This window comes from Vigna unguiculata, unplaced genomic scaffold (genome assembly GCF_004118075.2).
Source record: "Vigna unguiculata cultivar IT97K-499-35 unplaced genomic scaffold, ASM411807v1 contig_255, whole genome shotgun sequence".
Lineage (NCBI taxonomy): Eukaryota > Viridiplantae > Streptophyta > Magnoliopsida > Fabales > Fabaceae > Vigna > Vigna unguiculata.
The window spans coordinates 1-21,934 of record NW_021010958.1 but is presented as its reverse complement, the minus strand read 5'-3'; the positions used below and the strand labels follow the sequence as shown (position 1 = coordinate 21,934).

General features: G+C 34.6%; 1 protein-coding gene and 1 pseudogene across 1 annotated transcript; both read left to right on the top strand.

Annotated features, from left to right (window-relative positions):
- The first annotated feature begins 1,860 nt into the window (after positions 1 to 1,860).
- Positions 1,861 to 5,213, top strand: LOC114171416 (elongation factor Tu, mitochondrial-like). The gene is made up of 10 exons (XM_028056458.1): positions 1,861 to 2,057; positions 2,171 to 2,246; positions 2,323 to 2,415; positions 2,501 to 2,575; positions 2,919 to 3,023; positions 3,127 to 3,217; positions 3,339 to 3,544; positions 4,296 to 4,379; positions 4,748 to 5,095; positions 5,148 to 5,213. Exons 1-10 carry the CDS (start codon positions 1,876 to 1,878, stop codon positions 5,211 to 5,213), a joined length of 1,326 nt encoding a protein of 441 aa, XP_027912259.1. The 5' UTR covers positions 1,861 to 1,875.
- A 9,639-nt stretch (positions 5,214 to 14,852) lies between these two features.
- LOC114171415 lies at positions 14,853 to 18,199 on the top strand (annotated as a pseudogene).
- Positions 18,200 to 21,934: the final 3,735 nt, after the last annotated feature.

Genomic DNA, 21,934 nt, shown 5'->3' with positions numbered 1-21,934 from the left:
GGTTTCGTCGCAGCGGAGGTGGCTCGCAACACCGATCTGGTTGTGTTCGCGTAGGTGGCTCGCGACGGCGACGATCTAGTTCGGGACGGCGACTTCGCAAGCGGCAATTTGATTTTCCAGGCCCTTTTTTTGGCCGTCAATGGCTGTGGTTTGCTCTAAAGTGTGCCGGCACAGATTCCGTTTAGGTGTTAGTTCATACGCGTGGGAGAAGATAAAAACATGATAACCAGAGCAAAAGTTATGGTCCTTTGAAGTTTCACTTAAAATCAGTCCAAAATTTTTTTGAATCTCTTAACTCAGACCATACCAATTGCTCTAGCTATTTTTCCTATCAAGTTCAACGTCTTAGAAGTGGGGAAAAAAATTTCAAGTTAAAACAAGCTCCGTAGCTACCAAAACAAAAATCCAGAAGTTAAATGCCAGATTCGGACACTATTCAAACACTATTCACTACTACAAATGACACTATTCATGCGCGCCGCGACACTATTCACTACACTAAACAGAAACACACAGGAATGGAAACAGACACTGAACTTAACACAACATTAACATCACAATGAACATATACCAACTCAACCACACTTGAACTACACACACACCAAAACACAGAACACAAACACACTGAAAATTTTACTTTGAATGAAACGATTGGTCCCCGGCAACGGCGCCAAATTTGATAGAGGCCGTACCCCACCAAATTAAAACATATTAAATGCAGTACATGAAACTGAACCAAGTCGTCTCCCAACGACCAATATTTTCATTCAAAGCCAATTTTCCAGATGAACACAACAATAAAACACAGGAGGGAGGGGGGTTGGCAGACAGATTCAGAATGCTAATCAATAGATTAATTTAAATGCTACAGTGACTAAAACCGTATTGACATCCCTGATTCAAACGCAATTTCACTTATCATAGGCCACCAAATTAACACCAACCCTGCCTTGTCTCAATCCACTAGATAATAATTCACTAAGCGAAAATTACAATCTAGCTTCATTATGCAATTAAGCAATGCACACATCCTTAAATTCGTGACAGCCAAGCTACATACGTTAAGCATGAACGTATCTTAAACAAAACACATGCAATTACTCTGTAAATTAAGCATTGACAGATTCACCACATGCATTCCACGAATTCAGAACAAAAATTATATACATTCGTTTAAAAATTATATACATTCGTTTAAAAATTCAAAAGAGGAAATACCGACTAAAAGTATAAAACTCCTATCTATACATTCGTTTAAAAAATAAGAAAAGAAAATTAGAGTTGACTCAAAATGAAAAAAGTTGAATATAAAGCATCTATACTAAACAAACAAGTAAAACCTATATTACATAAATTATCTTTTAATTTATTTATTCATTTTATTTATACTTATCACAAGTTAATGCATTTTCATAAAAAAAATAAAATAAAGAGAAAAATGGTCAGTTTTTGAACCAGAATAACCCTGTCCTAATATATAATTTTTTCTACCTCGAACATAATTATTTCTCATAAAATATACCTAAAATTTACCAAAAGATACCATTTAACTAAATAAGTTAAACCAGACACGAATTAATTCATTTATCTAAAACTTTAAATTAAGTCAATAAGATAAAAATCACTTCAAATATTTTCTGTCGGAGCAAGAAGAAAAAAACATTTGTAACAGAAAAAAAGAAGTATGTATGTGCTCCGAAACATTATGAGAGTGCTCGAATTGGGCCGCACGAATATGACGGGTCGGTGTCGGGCGCCCATTCTAAAACCCTCGCTCTTCGCACTCACTGCTCTTCGCTTTTGTCTTCCTTCTCCTAAAACCCTCGCCTCTGCACTCCATAGTTAGGGCTTTTCATTCTCCTCATCACTTCATCAATGGCCACTCTTCTTCTCAGACACTCCTCTTCCACTTCTCGCCGCCTCTTCCCCTTAGCCTCTCAAATCCACTCTTCCGTATCTCGTTCTCCTCTCTCTACTCCCAGTGACTCCACCTCCACCTCCTTCTATTCTTTCAATTCCAATCCATGGTGGAGATCCATGGCAACTTTCACCAGAACGTAACACTCTCGCTTTCTCTTTTTCGTCGCAAAATTTAAAATATACAAGTAACAGTAATCGTTTTTAGTATGTCTTTTACTTGTTTTGTTCATCTTATTGTTTGACTTTGCAGGAAGCCTCACGTTAATGTCGGAACTATTGGACACGTGGATCATGGGAAGACCACGCTAACTGCGGTAATCACCAAGGTCTTGATTCACTCTTTGTTTAAATGTGTGTTGAGGTGGATGTTTTGGTGTTTATTACTCAATTAGGTTTGATCAGGTGCTTGCGGATGAAGGGAAGGCTAAGGTTGTGGCCTTTGATGAAATTGACAAGGCTCTTGAAGAGAAGAAGAGAGGAATCACCATTGCAACGGTATGGAATCGCACTCTTTTGGTCTTACAATCGATTGTGTTATTTTCTGTTGATATGTATGCTTGCTCTATATTTCGGTTTTCAGGCTCATGTGGAGTATGAGACTGCAAAACGACATTATGCGCATGTGGATTGCCCTGGACACACGGATTATGTTAAAGTAAGCTTTCGAATTTGGTTTAGTTTCTCTAAGAATGTTTTTTTTTATTGGAGTTATCAATTGCCTAATGGAAGCTGGGTGGCTAAGTTGTGGCGAACAAATTTAAGCAATTTTACCTTGTATAATAGTTAATTGTGGAATTTAGCATATTTTGGTGCTTGTGTAGCCTGACCTTCTTTTCAAAATGAGATGGAAAATTTATGCTAGGAATTTGGAAGTAGATTAGTTTGTAACAAAATATATTTTATAGGTATTGATTACACTGTATATTGGCAACAGCTGCATTTGTCAGATTCCTATTTTGTTCACTGTATGCTTTATAATTGTCTATTTTTTTTTTCAGAATATGATTACGGGAGCTGCCCAGATGGATGGTGGTATACTTGTTGTATCTGCACCTGATGGACCAATGCCTCAAACCAAGGAGCACATTCTTCTTGCTCGCCATGTAGGTATTCTACTGATGTGGTTTGTATATATATACCTAGAACGTCTACACCTTTCTCCTTACTTCTAGATTGACATATTTTATCTTTAAATGTATTATGCAGGTTGGTGTGCCATCTCTTGTTTGCTTTCTAAATAAAGTTGATGCTGTTGATGATCCAGAGTTGTTAGAGCTTGTAGAAATGGAGTTACGTGGTAGGGTGTTTCTCTAAGGCTTCTCTTCTCTTGTCCATGCTCAGAAAATGAATAAACCTGCTTAAGTTTCTGTAATCTTTGTGTTTGCTAAAATGTGTTTTTATGATAATGTTTTTTGCAGAGCTAGTGAGCTTCTACAAGTTCCCTGGGGATGAAATCCCGATCATTAGAGGTTCAGCGTTGTCTGCTTTACAGGGTACAAATGACGAGATTGGAAGACAGGCCATTCTAAAATTAATGGATGTTGTAGATGCATACATTCCTGACCCTGTTCGCCAACTTGACAAGCCCTTCCTAATGCCAATTGAAGATGTGTTCTCAATTCAGGTAAAAGGACCTGAACTTTATTTTTTGGGTTAATTTTTGAAGAAAGCAGATTCATTGAAGTAAAGATGGCCTCAGTTATAAAATTATTACAATTTGTAATGTAAGTCTTGTGTTTTTATCATGTTCTATCACTTTCCATATGCTCCAGTATAAACACCGTTTAGGTAACGACACTGTTTAAGAAGTACTATTTATTACTATTCTGTTTACGTTAAAATTGCTTTAAATTCCTTATATGCTCCTTCAGTTCACTCAAACTACAGCAATTATTGATGTGCTTAACATCATAAGCAGATGGGATTATGAACACTGGAGCATATGTGGAATAGATGTTTATAATACCGGTCATCTTTGTAACTGTGGTCACTTTAACAAATTCTTTCTTGTTCTTCTAAATCTCTAGTTAGGTGAAGGATAAAATTTCAAAATCTTAAATTTCAAATTCTTAATTCGGTCTAGGGTTTTTGAAGAATAAAAAAGGAAAGGAGGTAGCATTTGTTACGGCCTTGCTCTTTGTAATGATATGACGCAGTGGAAATTTAAATCTTAACATAGTGCTTTAAAAACTGTTGTCTCATATAATTGTTTTTTTTCCCTTAAAGAGAATATCAAAATTTCTATTTTCAACACTTAGTTCTCTCAAAATCTGCATTTGTTTCATTACATATATTGGATTGTATGGACATAAATAAATATGGGGGCAATGGTTTCCATCATTTCAGCTGCTTTATATTTTTCATTTGTGATGAAGGGACGTGGAACAGTTGCCACTAGCCGTGTTGAACAAGGCGTCATTAAAGTCGGTGAAGAAGTAGAGGTGTTAGGTCTAATGCAGGTATGTATGTTCATTGAGTCATTTCCTATATATAGCTGCCTTCTGATCCTTCCTGTTAATAAACTAACATTAATTATTCTTTCAATAAAAACACTACAGATTAATCAGAAACCTTTCATTAAAGACAAAACATCAATGTATATTAATTTCTTACAAACAAACAATAAACCAGTCGAAATTATTCCCCCCAAATAAACATTTCACATTTACTGTGTTTGAAATAGAAAAAAATGTAAAGTATAATAATGCTTGCATGGCTTAGGATCTTATTTTCATGCAGTATATATAACAGAATATTGGATGGACCCACATGTCAAATCACTCTCTTTGAGGTTCCCTGGTTTATCAATGGTCACCGTCTGTTGAAGGAACCATACTTCCTCATGCTTGATGTACTTCTCAACTTCTTCTTCAAACTCTTGATAAAATTCGAAAACTGGTCGTTTAGGTTATCCCTAGCATTAGCCTCGTCATCATCTCGTAGTGGTACAGGTGTAACGTTGCTCTGCTCCCGACCGATGTGGGACACGGTTCTAAGTTTACCCTTGGCACGTCGAATGAAACTGTTGAAAGTTTCATCGTTATCAAGTGAGGTGTTATCTGAGTTCGCCGCACGACCATGTTGTCCCTTCCAAGCGCGTGTGGTCTCTACTGCTGGATTAGCAGCACGCCACCTCATCCTTGGATCATATCCAGCTTCACTTGAAGCAACTCTTGTTGCCTTTCCATGAACCTTTGAACATGATGAGTTCCTGTTCCATGATGCAGGTTGGTTTGAAAAGTGTTCGATGCAAGGTATATGGTTTCTCGACAAACTTGGTTAAGCTCAAATGATTATAAGTTGAGTTGGTGTAACTTGTTTTATAGTGTGTTATGAGGGTGTAAATGGAAGATTATGAACTAAAATAAGAAAGAAATAGTGACATGTTTTGAATAGGTATGTGTATGAGGACTAATTGTTTTTCGTAGGAGCTATCCAGTTAAGATTCTGAACAGCAATTAAGAAGAGCTTTTTCTAATTTTCCACGGAATATAATGGTGTCAAACTCCAAAACAACCAAGTACTGATGTATATACAGTAACATTGAACCATGGCCGAAGTTGACGGCTTAGTCCTAATCTTCTCAAGGAAATAAAATAAAAGGAAGAGATTTTCTTTAAGTACTTGATAATTCTATGGTTAGTATTGTATACTGCTGTTTTAATTATCTGTTATTATCATAATAAAAAGCAAAAAAAATAAACATAAACATTTATCTCTTTCATCAAAAATCAGTATCTTCCTCTCCCACCCTCACAAACATGAGAGTTTTCCATGGAGCAGCTAGATGGTATCAGATTCCAAGAGGACCCTTCTTCAGAAATCGCGAAATAAACAAAAGTTTCAGTTGCAGCTTGCAAGAATCACATCATTCCCATATATATAAGATGCTTATGTGGTTATGGGTAATTATTATTCGTGTGTCTTTATGTGGAAATTAAACAACTCATCGCACTTGTTGAATTTTAAATTACGATCAGAGAGCCAGAATGTAAGTGGCTCCTACCATACCAAACATTAAAACAAATATGTTTCTGGAATTTTATTTTTGCATGTTCATGGTGTAGTGTATCAACCGTAGTTAAATTTATCTCAATCTAACGTTGCTGGTTGAGTATTGCTTCCACATTTATCTCAGTTAATGGATAGTTTAACGTTGTCATGTTCTTTCACAAAAGACAGAAAGAGAGGGGGGGAAAGCGAGTCCAAGTCATGCAGCTCGAAAGAAACAAAGTTCTAATTTTCAACTCACGCCAAAGATTTCTTCTTTCTTATACCATTTACTCTTCCCGGTTCCACCGCTGATTTATGTCACTAACACCATCTTTTAGAAAACAAACCATTATGTACCAAACTTGACACTTCTAGAACCAGTTATTTTGACTCAAATTCAAAATACTGAACCAGCTTTTATGATTCCCGTAAGTGTTTTTTTAAGGTGGGACGGTTGTTATTAGAGAGAACTTTGACTACACTAAGGTTCGAAACTACTTTATTACACCTAACAATCACATGCAAGAACTTATCTGCTTTTTCATAATGGTAATGGGGTTTTGAATTTACCACCATTAATAAAAGACTTGAAAATTAGTTCACTATGTAACCAAGTAGAGTTAACAATAAACTATACTTTGAAATGGCGTATTTTAGAGACTAGAAGAAAAAAAATTCTTGCGAATGTTACTGTATTATAGTTAATGGGCTCCCTATATTTAGAGAAGTAATATTTTTTTTGTTTTATTATTATATTAAATTTATAATTTTAGAATTTATAATTAGTTGGTCATTTAATAAATTATTAAAGAATATATTATGTTTAAAGTATTACTTCTCTGAATAATTATTTTATTCATTTGATTTATTATTAAACTGATTTACCGTAAAAATAAAAATATATTTCAACTCTAACCTTTAATATCTAATAAATTATTATTTTAGTTCGTAAATAGTATTATTAGTTTTTTAAATTTAAAATCTTCATACAAATCTCTAAAATGCTCGAATTCTATATTGAATCGATTTAACCCACGGTATGTATTTCTAAAGATTATTTTTAAAATTATTTGATTTTTAAAATAAATAGATAATTATTTCTTTTAATGTGTGTCCTTATACACATATGTTGTCTATTGTAATATTTATCTATTATAATATAACAACCCTGCAGAAGAGTGATACAAAATATCATGAGCCGGACCTTCAAAGATAATGCATCAGAATTAATATACAAAATATGAACTCTTCTTTGATTGTTTTCAGGTTTAGCTGTTGAGTCAGGAAATCATAAGACGGGGCTGGAGGGCCACTGCAAGGTGACAAGATGAAACTGTCACAGCAAAGAATGGTCCATCTTGTAAGGGAAAGAGATTGTAAGAAGATTTGTTGCAGCTGCAGTTGAAGGGATTATATTTTGGCATTTTTTAGCTTAGTTCAAATACTACCAAATATATTCCAGTGATAAACAAGTGAAAGCAGTGATGCATACCTTTAGTCCCTCATTGAAAAGCCATTAAAAAAAAGCAGTCTTAAACGTTGACAATAAAGCAGCATAATAATGTCTCAATGGTTTCAACTTTCAAGTACCACCTAAGATTTACTAATGCAACCCACGTTCTTCTTGATTTTTTCTCTCTTAATAGTAGAAGGTGGAAGGGAGTAAAAGGAAACTCGATATCAATCCTACTTACGCACATACAAATTTGACTAATCAAATTAACTTACATAATTCACAACATAGAAACAGTCTAATTAATGCTCAACGATTTAAAAGCTAAACAAGGGTGCTGGAAGATGAATACAGGCTAATTTTACAATTCAACGTTGGAGCATATCCCAGTTGGGGAACAAGTCAACAAGATCAAGAAAAATATACTCTGCATACCTCTTTAAAGGAGCAGTCAAAGTGGATTGCCTATTTTCGTGTGGATCTTCCAAGGTTCTTATGACCACCAAATTACCATGGGAAAGAAAGATGCATAATCAATAAACAGATACAATAAACGAGCCATCTTCATTACTACAGTGAGACATTCCATGGTTATGCACAACACTATCTAAATAATTTCAGTATTAGAACCCTGTGGAAGAGTGAAAAAACAGAATTGAAGGTATGGTTATGCCTCCAGATAATGACCCTTGTATGCTACTAATAACTCCTCTGCATTTTCTCTGAACTGTGATATATACTTGTCCAAGAACATCTCCTCAGACAAGCACAACACATGAATATAACTGGGGACTTTCTTGCAGAGATTTTTTGATTTCAACAGTTGGAAGACTTTATATCGAGGAAGCATGCGATCCTCCATGTTGTACATTAAAATCTTAGGCTGGTGAATAAGGACTGACTTGGGCAGCATAACTGTATGCAAGAAGAATTTCATTCCAACTTTCAACTTCTTCTCTGATGTTCTAATTATCTGTTATTATCATAATAAAAAGCAAAAAAAAATAAACATAAACATTTATCTCTTTCATCAAAAATCAGTATCTTCCTCTCCCACCCTCACAAACATGAGAGTTTTCCATGGAGCAGCTAGATGGTATCAGATTCCAAGAGGACCCTTCTTCAGAATTGGCGAAATAAACAAAAGTTTCAGTTGCAGCTTGCAAGAATCACGTCATTCCCATATATATAAGATGCTTATGTGGTTATGGGTAATTATTATTCGTGTGTCTTTATGTAGAAATTAAACAACTCATCGCACTTGTTGAATTTTAAATTACGATCAGAGAGCCAGAATGTAAGTGGCTCCTACCATACCAAACATTAAAACGAATATGTTTCTGGAATTTTATTTTTGCATGTTCATGGTGTAGTGTATCAACCGTAGTTAAATTTATCTCAATCTAACGTTGCTGGTTGAGTATTGCTTCCACATTTATCTCAGTTAATAGATAGTTTAACGTTGTCATGTTCTTTCACAAAAGACAGAAAGAGAGGGGGGGAAAGCGAGTCCAAGTCATGCATCTCGAAAGAAACAAAGTTCTAATTTTCAACTCACGCCAAAGATTTCTTCTTTCTTATACCATTTACTCTTCCCGGTTCCACCGCTGATTTATGTCACTACCACCATCTTTTAGAAAACAAACCATTATGTACCAAACTTGACACTTCTAGAACCAGTTATTTTGACTCAAATTCAAAATACAGGACCAGCTTTTATGATTCCCGTAAGTGTTTTTTTAAGGTGGGACGGTTGTTATTAGAGAGAACTTTGACTACACTAAGGTTCGAAACTACTTTATTACACCTAACAATCACATGCAAGAACTTACATAATTTCGTGTGGATCTTCCAAGGTTCTTATGACCACCAAATTACCATGGGAAAGAAAGATGCATAATCAATAAACAGATACAATAAACGAGCCATCTTCATTACTACAATAAGACATTCCATGGTTATGCACAACACTATCTAAATAATTTCAGTATTAGAACCCTGTGAAAGAGTGAAAAAATAGAATTGAAGGTATGGTTATGCCTCCAGATAATGACCCTTGTATGCTACTAATAACTCCTCTGCATTTTCTCTGAACTGTCATATATACTTGTCCAAGAACATCTCCTCAGACAAGCACAACACATGAATATAACTGGGGACTTTCTTGCAGAGATTTTTTGATTTCAACAATTGGAAGACTTTATATCGAGGAAGCACGCGATCCTCCATGCTTTACATTAAAATCTTAGGCTGGTGAATAAGGACTGACTTGGGCAGCATAACTGTATGCAAGAAGAAATTCATTCCAACTTTCAACTTCTTCTCTGATGTTCTAAACAAAGTCGGGGTTCTCTTGAACATTTGCAGACCCTCATCCTTCGAAAAACCAAAACAATTAATTAGTTTCAACTTTCTCTCAAATGTTTTATCGCTCAAACAACTTAATGTATGAATTGCACGGACAAGCATTCTTGAATTTTCACGAAAACCCAAGTCTACAGCTCGAGAGACATTGTTTTCAATAGTAGACCGCTGTGCAACGAAAAGCCTTGGATGAAGTTTGAGTAGCAATGAAAGATGAGTCCCAAGAATGCCACAACTTTCCAAGAAGACGACATTCTCCATAATTCTTTTGTACTTTGGGAGTATCCAGCCACACCTGTGCAAAACAAGAATAAAATCTTTCTGGTCGTAGACAATTTTCCTAATAGCTTCAACTGAGGGGACCAATGTTTTCTTCAAGCTATGAGTCAAAATGGAGGGATTCTTTGAAATGAAGCTGCATAACTCGTAACCCTAGAATCCAGACATCTGAAAGAGCTGAATTTTGGGTCTCAAGATTTTCTCAACGTTTGTAAACAGTATCTGGGGTCTTTGACGAATCAGGGAGAGAATCTGGCTTTGGGAAAAGCCTATTTGTTTGAAGAAAGTGAGCACTGATAAGGGGTTTTGAGGGAATCTGCACCCTGAAACACGTTTGGAGACATAAAGGGACTGGGTTCTGGAGAACTGCAAGTCGGAATTCAGGTAATCAATTATTGAAGTGGTTTCGTTGAAGTGTAGGCAACGACTTTTGGTTGAGAAAGAGAGGAAGAATGTCATAGACTGATAAGAGAATTGATTGAAAAAAGAAGATGAAACAGCATGGTGTGACTTGAGAGACTGCATTAGTTCTGTGATCGTAGATCGTAGATGAATCAATGCTTTGTTTAGAATCAACCAAAAAACAACGTATTTTTTAGGTTTTCTATTTCGAATTTGAAGTCACCAAACGTTGGCAGCCCTAATCAAGATAATCCCCAAATCTGATTCTCAAGGGTTTCGAAGAACCCTAAATCCCTAATTTCTTTAACCTTTCGTCTCTCGCTTGGATTTCAAACCCTTCTTCTTCATTGAGCACGGCCAAATCACGATGAAGAAGACTGAACCCTTTCTTGAAGTTGCGTTCTCGTCGACGGTGGGTTGCTTCGCGGGGGTCTGTCTGGTCTGGTTTTTTGCAGGTACCGTGGTGGCTGTCGCATTGGCGCAATCGACATCGATTTCTGTCACGGTGGCCTGCGGTTCTGTTTGGAACGGAGGTGGAGGATTCTCGCAATGTAGGTGTGTTCGCGTCTGGTTTCGCGTCTTCTCCGGGCAGCTTTTTTCGTCGCAGGTGGCTGCGTGGTGGCCGGCGCCGCAGTGATGGGGATTTCGCGTCAGAAAGTGCCCTCGTCGTCGATCTGATTCGCAGTGGTTCTGCAACGCGTGGCTTCGTCAACGTGTGGTGGTTCATCGTGGCAGCCTGGTTTCGCGAGACATCTGCTGGCTCTGGTTTCGTCGCAGCGTAGGTGGCTCGCAACACCGATCTGGTTGTGTTCGCGTAGGTGGCTCGCGACGGCGGCGATCTGGTTCGGGACGGCGGCTTCGCAAGCGGCAATTTGATTTTCCAGGCCCTTTTTTTGGCCGTCAATGGCTGTGGTTTGCTCTAAAGTGTGCCGGCAGAGATTCCGTTTAGGGGTTAGTTCATGCGCTTGGGAGAAGATAAAAACCTGATAAAATTTTTGTATTAAAATAAATACCTATAAATATTTAGTTTCAGTATAAATAAAATATTCAATGTTTTGGTAGTTTAATATTTTTTGTGAGTAAATTAAATCAAGAAGATAACAAAATATTCAAGTTTAATACTTTTTGCAGTTAATGATCCTAGTTAGTGAAAAATGTTAAACATCAGTGTTTATGTATATCATGCGAATATTGGTTGTTCCAAAAGAAAATTAATATTTGGCCAGATTACATACATGTGATGGTAAAATGTGATAATTAGAAGGTTTTGTTTTGGTTGATGATAAATCAATCCAAAGATGAATAAGATGGGTTTGTTGTTTGACATACTTCATTATCAATGTTTACTCGTTACAACAAAATATTCTTAGTAGTTAATATTATTTATATTGTTGTCCAAAGAATATTGATGATGCATTAGATGTCTTGAGATGTGTTAAACCATTATTTAAATATATTTATAATTATTTATTTTTATGATGTGACATGGGTGTTTTACTTTTTTAATAATATTTGCTTTATTAGGAGTTAGTCACTTTTGTGGTTTATGTTTTATGTTTAAGTTTGTGTATGCCTACATTGTATTTATGCTTTCATAAACTAGCATGTTTGTCTCCTAAATTATTAAGCTTTCCAAGTTTATGCAAGGATCAAATGTGTTGGATTGATAGAAGACCAAGGAACAAACAACAAAACCCTAAGTTCAGCTCTGCACCTAGAGCTAAGCAACATTCGGGTTTGGCTGGATTCAGCCCAACCGGATTAATCGAGGATATGGGTAATTTCGGACATCACACAAACGTAAGCCAGCCCACACTTCACCGGAAGAAGACAACACCTTTGTGTGATAGGAAAGCGCAACACCTTCCAACGAGCACGAGGAATGAGCAAATTCTGAAGAAAAGAGGGAAGTTGTAGATAAAAGGTGAAGAGGTCGGGGGAAGAGAATATTATTTTTTTTATTCTTAAAGACATCATTTGTCCCAAGTTTCGTTTCTCTTTCTTCGATTTGGTCATATTTTTATGAAGGACAATGATATTTTGACAATTTTCTCTTATAATCTGATGTGACTTTTTTTATGTGTTAAAATATCATTTTATTTTTTTAAGTTAAAAAAATATTAATTTGTATAAATTATGATCAATTTGATTATTTTTTGTGACGACATTTAAATTGTTAACCAAAAGTGAACAACGACAATCATGTGTCATTTCGTGATTTTTTTTATTTTTCAAATTTTTTAAAAAATTTTAAAAAATTGTTCACATCCAAGTCAACATTATGACACATGGCAGTGTCATATGTCAAGCAAGTGTCATTACCACATACAAAGTCAGTATTATTGTCACATATTTTATATTTAATTCATACAAATTTTCGTTAATTTTATTCAAACAAATTGAATTGAATTGTCTTTTATTCTAACAAACTAAACTGAATTTAGTGAACCGAACAACGATATGAACCAACTGTTATGAACCAAACATTTTCTCTAATTACACTTTTGAATCAAACTATATTAATTTTAATTTGGACTATACTATTTTAACCGAATTGTACTATATCAATATTGTTCATAAAGTGTTTTTAAAAATGATAATATTAATTTCAATTCACTGTCGTGAAATGTATAGTCAAAGTGATTAACAATACGAAGCAAAACTATTACATTTTATAAATTGTTTTCTACTTTTAATTTGTTTCATGTTTTCAAAGATTCGTATGAAAGTCAATTTCTCGAAGGAATTGGCTCAAAATAACAAATCCAACCAGCAAAGTATATGTTCAAATGAATCGAGAACAAAAAGCTATACACAAAAAACAAAAACAAGAATAGTTATTTTCACCATCATATAAAATAAAAATCATATTAAAACGAGATAATAATTTTGTAAATTAAAAGGAAAAAAGAAAATATAATAGAAAAATACAGGTAAATATAGATTTAAGTTATATAAAATAAATATTAAATATGTTTGTACACCTAACACAATTTTTTGCATGATTAAGGTTCTAGTTAGAAGCTTTAACCTTTATTTATTTATTTATTAATATATATATATATATATATATATATATATATATATATATATATATATCCGAATTCAATTTTAACCATTTTTTCTAATATATAATATTATAAATAATCCATAGTTCAATATAAGTTGATACATTATATCAAGTTTTAATTTGTAATTTAATAACTTATAGTATTTTTGTTGATATTGATATTTATTACATATTTTTTGTATCATACATATTAATATGTATGATAAGAAAATATACAATAAAAATTAACATCAACAAAAATATTATAAATTATTAAATCTTGAAGTCTACCAAAATAATAGTGCAAAAATATGAGCACTTAAGTTTTGTAGGAACATGTCTAAAACTAAATCTTAGAAGTACAAGATAGAGATTGTCCATCATCAAGCAACTTCCCATCATTAAATTTTTCTTTTTTCTTTCACCATGATATTTCCATCAACCAATGGAGAGTTTAAAATAGAAATTGAATCATCCAATCAACCATTAGGCTCCCTTCAATTGAAGTCAAAGTATACTAACAAAGATTGATAAGGAGTAAAAGATGCAAAGAGAACATTGTCCTTTAAAAGTTTCTTAAAAAACAAATTTAATTGAAAAGTATCACAACATTAAAATCGAAAATATTTTATTGATTACAAAAGAGCAACAATACGTAACTATTTTATATGATTTCATCGACAAAAGCAAATGATTTTAAGCAAAGAAACAATTATATACATTCGTTTAAAAATTCAAAAGAGGAAATACCGACTAAAAGTATAAAACTCCTATCTATACATTCGTTTAAAAAATAAGAAAAGAAAATTAGAGTTGACTCAAAATGAAAAAAGTTGAATATAAAGCATCTATACTAAACAAACAAGTAAAACCTATATTACATAAATTATCTTTTAATTTATTTATTCATTTTATTTATACTTATCACAAGTTAATGCATTTTCATAAAAAAAATAAAATAAAGAGAAAAATGGTCAGTTTTTGAACCAGAATAACCCTGTCCTAATATATAATTTTTTCTACCTCGAACATAATTATTTCTCATAAAATATACCTAAAATTTACCAAAAGATACCATTTAACTAAATAAGTTAAACCAGACACGAATTAATTCATTTATCTAAAACTTTAAATTAAGTCAATAAGATAAAAATCACTTCAAATATTTTCTGTCGGAGCAAGAAGAAAAAAACATTTGTAACAGAAAAAAAGAAGTATGTATGTGCTCCGAAACATTATGAGAGTGCTCGAATTGGGCCGCACGAATATGACGGGTCGGTGTCGGGCGCCCATTCTAAAACCCTCGCTCTTCGCACTCACTGCTCTTCGCTTTTGTCTTCCTTCTCCTAAAACCCTCGCCTCTGTACTCCATAGTTAGGGATTTTCATTCTCCTCATCACTTCTTCAATGGCCACTCTTCTTCTCAGACACTCCTCTTCCACTTCTCGCCGCCTCTTCCCCTTAGCCTCTCAAATCCACTCTTTCGTATCTCGTTCTCCTCTCTCTACTCCCAATGACTCCACCTCCACCTCCTTCTATTCTTTCAATTCCAATCCATGGTGGAGATCCATGGCAACTTTCACCAGAACGTAACACTCTTGCTTTCTCTTTTTCGTCGCAAAATTTAAAATATACAAGTAACAGTAATCGTTATTAGTATGTCTTTTACTTGTTTTGTTCATCTTATTGTTTGACTTTGCAGGAAGCCTCACGTTAATGTCGGAACTATTGGACACGTGGATCATGGGAAGACCACGCTAACTGTGGCAATCACCAAGGTCTTGATTCACTCTTTGTTTAAATGTGTGTTGAGGTGGATGTTTTGGTGTTTATTACTCAATTAGGTTTGATCAGGTGCTTGCGGATGAAGGGAAGGCTAAGGCTGTGGCCTTTGATGAAATTGACAAGGCTCCTGAAGAGAAGAAGAGAGGAATCACCATTGCAACGGTATGGAATCACACTCTTTTGGTCTTGCAATCGATTGTGTTGTTTTCTGTTGATATGTATGCTTGCTCTATATTTCGGTTTTCAGGCTCATGTGGAGTATGAGACTGCAAAATGACATTATGCGCATGTGGACTGCCCTGGACACGCGGATTATGTTAAAGTAAGCTTTCGAATTTGGTTTAGTTTCTCTAAGAATGTTTTTTTTTATTGGAGTTATCAATTGCCTAACGGAAGCTGGGTGGCTAAGTTGTGGCGAACAAAATTAAGCAATTTTACCTTGTATAATAGTTAATTGTGGAATTTAGCATATTTTGGTGCTTGTGTAGCCTGACCTTCTTTTCAAAATGAGATGGAAAATTTATGCTAGGAATTTGGAAGTAGATTAGTTTGTAACAAAATATATTTTATAGGTATTGATTACACTGTATATTGGCAACAGCTGCATTTGTCAGATTCCTATTTTCCATGAATGCTGGTGGGTTTAGCATTCCAGCTTGCCTTGATGTACTTACTAGATGGTTTATCTAATGGTTTTATTTAGTTTAAATAACAAATTAATTCTTGTTCACTGTATGCTTTATAATTGTCTGTTTTTTTTTTCAGAATATGATTACGGGAGCTGCCCAGATGGATGGTGGTATACTTGTTGTATCTGCACCTGATAGACCAATGCCTCAAACCAAGGAGCACATTCTTCTTGCTCGCCAAGTAGGTATTCTACTGATGTGGTTTGTATATATATACCTAGAACGTCTACACCTTTCTCCTTACTTCTAGATTGACATATTTTATCTTTAAATGTATTATGCAGGTTGGTGTGCCATCTCTTGTTTGCTTTCTAAATAAAGTTGATGCTGTTGATGATCCAGAGTTGTTAGAGCTTGTAGAAATGGAGTTACGTGGTAGGGTGTTTCTCTAAGGCTTCTCTTCTCTTGTCCATGCTCAGAAAATGAATAAACCTGCTTAAGTTTCTGTAATCTTTGTGTTTGCTAAAATGTGTTTTTATGATAATGTTTTTTGCAGAGCTAGTGAGCTTCTACAAGTTCCCTGGGGATGAAATCCCGATCATTAGAGGTTCAGCGTTGTCTGCTTTACAGGGTACAAATGACGAGATTGGAAGACAGGCCATTCTAAAATTAATGGATGTTGTAGATGCATACATTCCTGACCCTGTTCGCCAACTTGACAAGCCCTTCCTAATGCCAATTGAAGATGTGTTCTCAATTCAGGTAAAATGACCTGAACTTTATTTTTTGGGTTAATTTTTGAAGAAAGCAGATTCATTGAAGTAAAGATGGCCTAGTTATAAAAGTGTTACAATTTGTAATGTAAGTCTTGTGTTTTTATCATGTTCTATCACTTTCCATCTGCTCCAGTATAAACACCGTTTAGGTAACGACACTGTTTAAGAAGTACTATTTATTACTATTCTGTTTACGTTAAAATTGCTTTAAATTCCTTATATGCTCCTTCAGTTCACTCAAACTACAGCAATTATTGATGTGCTTAACATCATAAGCAGATGGGATTATGAACACTGGAGCATATGTGGAATAGATGTTTATAATACCGGTCATCTTTGTAACTGTGGTCACTTTAACAAATTCTTTCTTGTTCTTCTAAATCTCTAGTTAGGTGAAGGATAAAATTTCAAAATCTTAAATTTCAAATTCTTAATTCGGTCTAGGGTTTTTGAAGAATAAAAAGGAAAGGAGGTAGCATTTGTTACGGCCTTGCTCTTTGTAATGATATGACGCAGTGGTAATTTAAATCTTAACATAGTGCTTTAAAAACTGTTGTCTCATATAATTGTTTTTTTTTTCCTTAAAGAGAATATCAAAATTTCTATTTTCAACACTTAGTTCTCTCAAAATCTGCATTTGTTTCATTACATATATTGGATTGTATGGACATAAATAAATATGGGGGCAATGGTTTCCATCATTTCAGCTGCTTTATATTTTTCATTTGTGATGAAGGGACGTGGAACAGTTGCCACTGGCCGTGTTGAACAAGGCGTATTAAAGTCGGTGAAGAAGTAGAGGTGTTGGGTCTAATGCAGGTATGTATGTTCATTTAGTCATTTCCTATATATAGCTGCCCTCTGATCCTTCCTGTTAATAAACTGATATTAATTATTCTTTCAATAAAAACACTACAGATTAATCAGAAACCTTTCATTAAAGACAAAACATCAATGTATATTAATTTCTTACAAACAAACAATAAACCAGTCGAAATTATTCCCCCCAAATAAACATTTCACATTTACTGTGCTTGAAATAGAAAAAAATGTAAAGTATAATAATGCTTGCATGGCTTAGGATCTTATTTTCATGCAGTATATATAACAGAATATTGGATGGACCCACATGTCAAATCACTCTCTTTGAGGTTCCCTGGTTTATCAATGGTCACCGTCTGTTGAAGGAACCATGCTTCCTCATGCTTGATGTACTTCTCAACTTCTTCTTCGAACTCTTGATAAAATTCGAAAACTGGTCGTTTAGGTATCCCTAGCATTAGCCTCGTCATCATCTCGTAGTGGTACAGGTGTAACGTTGCTCTGCTCCCGACCGATGTGGGACACGGTTCTAAGTTTACCCTTGGCACGTCGAATGAAACTGTTGAAAGTTTCATCGTTATCAAGTGAGGTGTTATCTGAGTTCGCCGCACGACCATGTTGTCCCTTCCAAGCGCGTGTGGTCTCTACTGCTGGATTAGCAGCACGCCACCTCATCCTTGGATCATATCCAGCTTCACTTGAAGCAACTCTTGTTGCCTTTCCATGAACCTTGGAACATGATGAGTTCCTGTTCCATGATGCAGGTTGGTTTGAAAAGTGTTCGATGCAAGGTATATGGTTTCTCGACAAACTTGGTTAAGCTCAAATGATTATAAGTTGAGTTGGTGTAACTTGTTTTATAGTGTGTTATGAGGGTGTAAATGGAAGATTATGAACTAAAATAAGAAAGAAATAGTGACATGTTTTAATAGGTATGTGTATGAGGACTAATTGTTTTTCGTAGGAGCTATCCAGTTAAGATTCTGAACAGCGATTAAGAAGAGCTTTTTCTAATTTTCCACGGAATATAATGGTGTCAAACTCCAAAACAACCAAGTACTGATGTATATACAGTAACATTGAACCATGGCCAAAGTTGACGGCTTAGTCCTAATCTTCTCAAGGAAATAAAATAAAAGGAAGAGATTTTCTTTAAGTACTTGATAATTCTATGGTTAGTATTGTATACTGCTGTTTTAATTATCTGTTATTATCATAATAAAAAGCAAAAAAAAATAAACATAAACATTTATCTCTTTCATAAAAAATCAGTATCTTCTTCTCCCACCCTCACAAACATGAGAGTTTTCCATGGAGCAGCTAGATGGTATCAGATTCCAAGAGGACCCTTCTTCAGAATTGGCGAAATAAACAAAAGTTTCAGTTGCAGCTTGCAAGAATCACATCATTCCCATATATATAAGATGCTTATGTGGTTATGGGTAATTATTATTCGTGTGTCTTTATGTGGAAATTAAACAACTCATCGCACTTGTTGAATTTTAAATTACGATCAGAGAGCCAGAATGTAAGTGGCTCCTACCATACCAAACATTAAAACGAATATGTTTCTGGAATTTTATTTTTGCATGTTCATGGTGTAGTGTATCAACCGTAGTTAAATTTATCTCAATCTAACGTTGCTGGTTGAGTATTGCTTCCACATTTATCTCAGTTAATAGATAGTTTAACGTTGTCATGTTCTTTCACAAAAGACAGAAAGAGAGGGGGGAAAGCGAGTCCAAGTCATGCAGCTCGAAAGAAACAAAGTTCTAATTTTCAACTCACGCCAAAGATTTCTTCTTTCTTATACCATTTACTCTTCCCGGTTCCACCGCTGATTTATGTCACTACCACCATCTTTTAGAAAACAAACCATTATGTACCAAACTTGACACTTCTAGAACCAGTTATTTTGACTCAAATTCAAAATACTGGACCAGCTTTTATGATTCCCGTAAGTGTTTTTTTAAGGTGGGACGGTTGTTATTAGAGAGAACTTTGACTACACTAAGGTTCGAAACTACTTTATTACACCTAACAATCACATGCAAGAACTTATCTGCTTTTTCATAATGGTAATGGGGTTTGAATTTACCACCATTAATAAAAGACTTGAAAATCAGTTCACTATGTAACCAAGTAGAGTTAACAATAAACTATACTTTGAAATGGCGTATTTTAGAGACTAGAACAAAAAAAATTTCTTGCGAATGTTACTGTATTATAGTTAATGGGCTCCCTATATTTAGAGAAGTAATATTTTTTTTTATTATTATATTAAATTTATAATTTTAGAATTTATAATTAGTTGGTCATTTAATAAATTATTAAGAATATATTATGTTTAAAGTATTACTTCTCTGAATAATTATTTTATTCATTTGATTTATTATTAAACTGATTTACCGTAAAATAAAAATATATTTCAACTCTAACCTTAAATATCTAATAAATTATTATTTTAGTTCGTAAATAGTATTATTAGTTTTTAAATTTAAAATCTTCATACAAATCTCTAAAATGCTCGAATTCTATATTGAATCGATTTAACCCACGGTATGTATTCTAAAGATTATTTTTAAAATTATTTGATTTTTAAAATAAATAGATAATTATTTCTTTTAATGTGTGTCCTTATACACATATGTTGTCTCTTGTAATATTTATCTATTATAATATAACAACCCTGCAGAAGAGTGATACAAAATATCATGAGACGGACCTTCAAAGATAATGCATCAGAATTAATATACAAAATATGAACTCTTCTTGATTGTTTTCAGGTTTAGCTGTTGAGTCAGGAAATCATAAGATGGGGCTGGAGGGCCACTGCAAGGTGACAAGATGAAACTGTCACAGCAAAGAATGGTCCATCTTGTAAGGGAAAGAGATTGTAAGAAGATTTGTTGCAGCTGCAGTTGAAGGATTATATTTTGGCATTTTTTAGCTTAGTTCAAATACTACCAAATATATTCCAGTGATAAACAAGTGAAAGCAGTGATGCATACCTTTAGTCCCTCATTGAAAAGCCATTAAAAAAAAGCAGTCTTAACCGTTGACAATAAAGCAGCATAATAATGTCTCAATGTTTCAACTTTCAAGTACCACCTAAGATTTACTAATGCAACCCACGTTCTTCTTGATTTTTTCTCTCTCAATAGTAGAAGGTGGAAGGGAGTAAAGGAAACTCGATATCAATCCTACTTACGCACATACAAATTTGACTAATCAAATTAACTTACATAATTCACAACATAGAAACAGTCTAATAATGCTCAGCGATTTAAAGCTAAACAAGGTGCTGGAAGATGAATACAGGCTAATTTTACAATTCAACATTGGAGCGTATCCCAGCTGGGGAACAAGTCAACAAGATCAAGAAAAGTATACTCTGCATACCTCTTTAAAGGAGCAGTCAAAGTGGATTGCTTATTTTCGTGTGGATCTTCCAAGGTTCTTATGACCACCAAATTACCATGGGAAAGAAGATGCATAATCAATAAACAGATACAATAAACGAGCCATCTTCATTACTACAATGAGACATTCCATGGTTATGCACAACACTATCTAAATAATTTCAGTATTAGAACCCTGTGGAAGAGTGAAAAACAGAATTGAAGGTATGGTTATGCCTCCAGATAATGACCCTTGTATGCTACTAATAACTCCTCTGCATTTTCTCTGAACTGTGATATATACTTGTCCAAGAACATCTCCTCAGACAAGCACAACACATGAATATAACTGGGGACTTTCTTGCAGAGATTTTTTGATTTCAACAGTTGGAAGACTTAATATCGAGGAAGCACGCGATCCTCCATGTTGTACATTAAAATCTTAGGCTGGTGAATAAGACTGACTTGGGCAACATAACTGTATGCAAGAAGAATTTCATTCCAACTTTCACTTCTTCTCTGATGTTCTAAACAAAGTCGGGGTTCTCTTGAACATTTGCAGGCCCTCATCCTTCGAAAAACCAAAACAATTAATTAGTTTCAACTTTCTCTCAAATGTTTTATCGCTCAAACAACTTAATGTATGAATTGCATGGACAAGCATTCTTGAATTTTCACGGAAACCCAAGTCTACAGCTCGAGAAACATTGTTTTCAATAGTAGACCGCTGTGCAACGAAAAGCCTTGGATGAAGTTTGAGTAGCAATGAAAGATGAGTCCAAGAATGCCACAACTCTCCAAGAAGACGACATTCTCCATAATTCTTTTGTACTTTGGGAGTATCCAGCCACATCTGTGCAAAACAAGAATAAAATCTTTCTGGTCGTAGACAATTTTCCTAATAGCTTCAACTGAGGGGACAATGTTTTCTTCAAGCTATGAGTCAAAATGGAGGGATTCTTTGAAATGAAGCTGCATAACTCGTAACCTGGGAATCCAGACATCTGAAAGAGCTGAATTTTGGGTCTCAAGATTTTCTCAACGTTTGTAAACAGTATCTG